At 52.0% G+C, this 4,259-nt stretch overlaps 1 protein-coding gene across 5 annotated transcripts in view; it reads left to right on the top strand.

Moving 5' to 3' along the window:
• Ampd3 (adenosine monophosphate deaminase 3) overlaps positions 1 to 4,259 on the top strand; it is a 51,444-nt gene that overhangs the window by 41,258 nt on the left and 5,927 nt on the right. For all 5 annotated transcript variants that reach the window (XM_026781195.1, XM_005350997.3, XM_005350996.3 and 2 more), the window contains exons 11-13: positions 797 to 960; positions 1,915 to 2,035; positions 3,854 to 4,027. In XM_026781195.1, the coding sequence (XP_026636996.1) occupies positions 797 to 960; positions 1,915 to 2,035; positions 3,854 to 4,027 (459 nt within the window). The remainder of the gene's footprint in view (positions 1 to 796; positions 961 to 1,914; positions 2,036 to 3,853; positions 4,028 to 4,259) is intronic.

Here is a 4,259-nt window from a genome sequence, read left to right on the forward strand (position 1 = left end):
AGAGGAGGAAGGGCGGCCATGGGCAGGAATCCCCAGTAGAGGAGGATGACCATGGACAGGAATCCTCAGCTCAGCCTGGAGATTAGAGATACTTGTTAGAAAGGATTTCCCAGGTCCTTCCCAACAGAGCAGAGCTGCCTCTTGGGCCACTGCTGTGTCAGGCATCCAGCTGGTGCCTTACCCAACAAGCCCAAAGAAATCCTCTCCCTATAGCCCAAATCTAGCCCTGGAGTCTATATGGGCCCAGAACCCGCTCATCCCACTTGGGCGTTTTCCTAAATCACTTCAGTTCTGGCTTGCTCAACAATAAAACGAGGCCATAGTCACCCCCTTCCCCGCCCCCCCCCCGCACAGTGACACTTGAGTGCTAGCTCGCTGGTGAGCTGGAAGGCCAGGAGGGCTTGAGGGATGAGAGTGGGTGCACAGACTATCATGGAGGGTCCCCTCCCACCCCAGACTGTCACTGATGTTGGCAGTGGCTCCCGTTTCCTGCAGCACCTGCCTCTTCAGCATGGCAAAGAGAAAACTTGGCAGCTCAGACTCACCCTCATCCAGCCCAGCCTCAGGTTCTTCATTGTCTCTACTGCCACACCAGGGCTGGGCATTCTCCAGGCTGGTTTACTGGGCCCACTGGGGAGCCCTACGGGACATACTGAGGGGCTGCACCCCATCTCTGTGCCTTTGAGGGCTAAGGATCCCCAACAGAAGTGTGAGCTCCTTAGCCCCGCCTGGAGCTGAGCCGAGTCCTGGATGATCCTACCCTGGCTCAATGTCACTGTCGTTACTTCCCACACAGGTGACAGGGTTTGACAGTGTGGACGATGAGTCCAAGCACAGTGACCACATGTTCTCAGAAAAGAGTCCCAGTCCAGACCTCTGGACCAGCGAACAGAACCCACCCTACAGCTACTACCTGTACTACATGTATGCCAACATCATGGTACTGAACAACCTTCGCAGGTGGGTGAGGTGGCTCAGGAATGAGCCCGTGTTCCACACGCGTGATCCGTGGGTCTGCGTTCACTTCTGCCAACACGCACACCCAAACAGCTACTTAAATTTATCACAGCTGCTCACACATGCGGGCATGCGCATGAGGAGGCTCACGCCAGTACAGATATGAATCCTGTGTGCAGCGATGATTTGCAGGCATGTGTTCATATGTACATATTCACCAGCACACATCTCTATGTGGCCTTGTAGATCCTTGGGACATGCCAACACATATGCATGCTTGTTTACTGCCATTCAGCCATCTGCACACACGCATTTGTGCTTTGGAAAAACGTAACTGCATGTGATTGGCAGAGTCCAGGCACAGGAGAGTTGGGGGTGAAGCATGTTCAGTCAACATAAGCCCAGGGGACACAGGACACAGCCACACTCCCTTCTCTACAAGTCTGATATTCCTTTACCTTCCTTTGGGAGCATGGCTTCTCTCTGGCTAGCACGGAGTCAACCTAAGTTTGTGGTGTGGAGGTTTAGAATAGGGTTGAGGAAGAGCATGGCACCAGGGTGGAGGGGGCCTAGCTGAGCTCCGGGAGACAGGCTTTCCAAGTGTGGCTTTGTCACTGACTTGCTCAATGTCTTCCACACACGTCCCCTCTGGACCTTTGCTCATTTCTATGGCAAAGAGTTTGGACTTGGGTCTCATGGTGGATGGAGGCCACAGTCCTGGAAAGCAGGGGAGGGAGGAAGGGTGAAGGAAGGCAGGGCCTCTCTCTATTGCTATTCCTCTGCCCTGGAAGTCATGTCTCTCAGCTTCTGCGTCATAGGAGGGGCAGTTTCTAGGCTACACTGGGTTAGCTGTGCTGACCATGCCATGGGGATATTCCCCTTGGAGTGTGTCCCAAGCTGGGGGTGTGGGCAAGGTAAACCAGGGGCATGTCCTGACCTGGAGCCTCCCTTCCACAGGGAACGAGGCCTGAGCACGTTCCTGTTCCGGCCTCACTGTGGGGAAGCAGGCTCCATCACCCACCTAGTGTCCGCCTTCCTGACTGCAGACAACATTTCCCATGGGTTGCTCCTCAAGAAGGTAGGTGGACCACTCCCCGAGGCCATGCTGGGTGTGCTGGGTTCCATTTCCTCCCCAACCCCAGAATGGTGGTCAGTGGTGCTGGAGGCCGTAGCTTCTGGAGGGCTGGGCTACCTGCAGTCTTCTTAGGTTCACTGACAATTTTTACTTAATTGTTTTCATATATTTTGATCATTTTCTTTCCCCTCTAACTTCTCCCTACCTCCCTTCACGACTTCTCTCTCTCTCTCTCTCCTTCCCTCCCTTCCTCCTTCTCTTCCTCAACAACAAACAAAACATATTAATGCAGGAAAGACAACAAACAAAAACAACCAGATTCAGCAGAGCTGTGGTTTAATTGCATGCCTTTAATCCCCGCATTTGGGAGACGGGGCAGGTGGATCTCTGTGAGTTCGGGGATAGCCTGGTCTACAGAGTGAGTTCTTGAACAGCCAGAACTGTTACACAGTGTAACCCTATCTTGAAAAAAGAAAAAAAAAAAGAAGTTGGATTCACTTTTAATCATAAAATAACCAAAATCATGATTTAAGATTTTTTTAAAAAGTAAACGGAAATTGCCTCCTTACTTTATAGAAGCAGCACCAGTTATTCAGTATTTCCAGCCCCCTCTTCTTTCTTTTTTAAAGACTAATTTTTTAAAATTGTGTTTATACATGCATGTCTGTGTGTGGGTCCATGCATGAGTGAGTTCAGGGGCCTGCAGAGGCTGTCCAGTCCCTTGGACAGGAATTAAAGTTATTGTGAACCACCCCCAACGTAACTCAGGTCCTCTACAAGAGCACTGCCTGCTCTGAGCCGTCTCCCCCAGCCACCTTCCTCTATAGCAGAATTTTTACGCAATGTTAAGCACAGAATTGGGATTCCTCCACACTGACTAACAGCCCTTGCTCTGCGCTGCAATATTCCTAGGCCCCTCATTCTAGAGGCTTTGGGCAAAGGATTCACATGAGGTCCGTAGCTGACTCAGATTGTCCCCAGTGGTGGCCACAGCAGCCATCTAGCTTCTGCTTTGTGCAGGTGATGTCACTGAATCTGGGTACTCAGCTCTGCTACGTCCCCTTGCTATGGTCCTGACGTCCTCTCTCTGGTCACATGTGTAAGGGACCTATACACGTGTAAGGGACCTACATCAGGGAACTATAGCACAAAACCTGCTTCCTCCCTTCAGGTTAGGTCTCCGAGGGGCTAGAGTGTGTACAGCCCTCTGCTGGTCACTTCCTCACTGCCCTGTTCAAATACCTAAAGGAAGCATCTTACAGGGGGAGGGGCCTAGCTTGGCTCACACTTTGAAGGATACAGCCCATCATGGCAGGAATGCAATGATACTCCGGTTATGTTGTATCTGAAGTGGAAGATGGGTGGGAAGTGGGTCCTAGCTATTAGAAAACTGCAAGTTTTATAATAAAAACCAGTGACTCACCTACTCTGTGAGGCTCTATTTTCTAAAGGTTACACAACCTTCCAAAACAGTGCCACCAGCTGGTGACCCAATACTCAAACGCACAAACCTATGAAGGATATTTTATATCCAAACCAATGAAAGTCTGAACTTGAATGCTTCTCACACATATGGGGGTTCTTGTGGCCTGCCCACCCTGTGCAGAGAGTAAGATGTGGCCTCTCAAGCCAGAAGTGGGTATTGCAAACAGTGGGCAAGACTCCCTGCATGTCACAGCAATGAGAGAAGTGCAGGCAGCAGAGGCGGGTGGGCCTGGACATCGCCGCTTTCGCGGTCCAGACACTCTCAGCCTCTGGTTTCCGTCGGCATTGGCCAGTCCTCTGGCACATATCTCATGAGTGTTCGCTGTTCTCTTGCAGAGTCCTGTACTGCAGTATCTCTACTACCTGGCTCAGATCCCTATTGCCATGTCTCCTCTCAGTAACAACAGCCTGTTTCTGGAATATTCCAAGAACCCGCTTCGGGAATTCCTGCACAAGGGACTGCATGTCTCGCTCTCCACTGATGACCCTATGCAGTTCCACTACACCAAGGTGAGGATGTGGGGGTTCAGGGGTGCTCCACAGCCACCGGTTCTAGGGCTCCACAGCCTGCCACTGTGAGCATGTGGGGAGTTCAGGGGTGCTCCACAGCCATCAGTCCTGGGGCTCCCCAGCCTGCCACTGTGAGGATGTGGGGGTTCAGGGGTGCTCCACAGCCACCGGTCCTGGGGCTCCACAGCCTGCCACTGTGAGCATGTGGGGGTTCAGGGGTGCTCCACAGCCA

This window comes from Microtus ochrogaster, chromosome 8 (genome assembly GCF_000317375.1).
Source record: "Microtus ochrogaster isolate Prairie Vole_2 chromosome 8, MicOch1.0, whole genome shotgun sequence".
Taxonomy (NCBI): Eukaryota; Metazoa; Chordata; class Mammalia; order Rodentia; family Cricetidae; genus Microtus; species Microtus ochrogaster.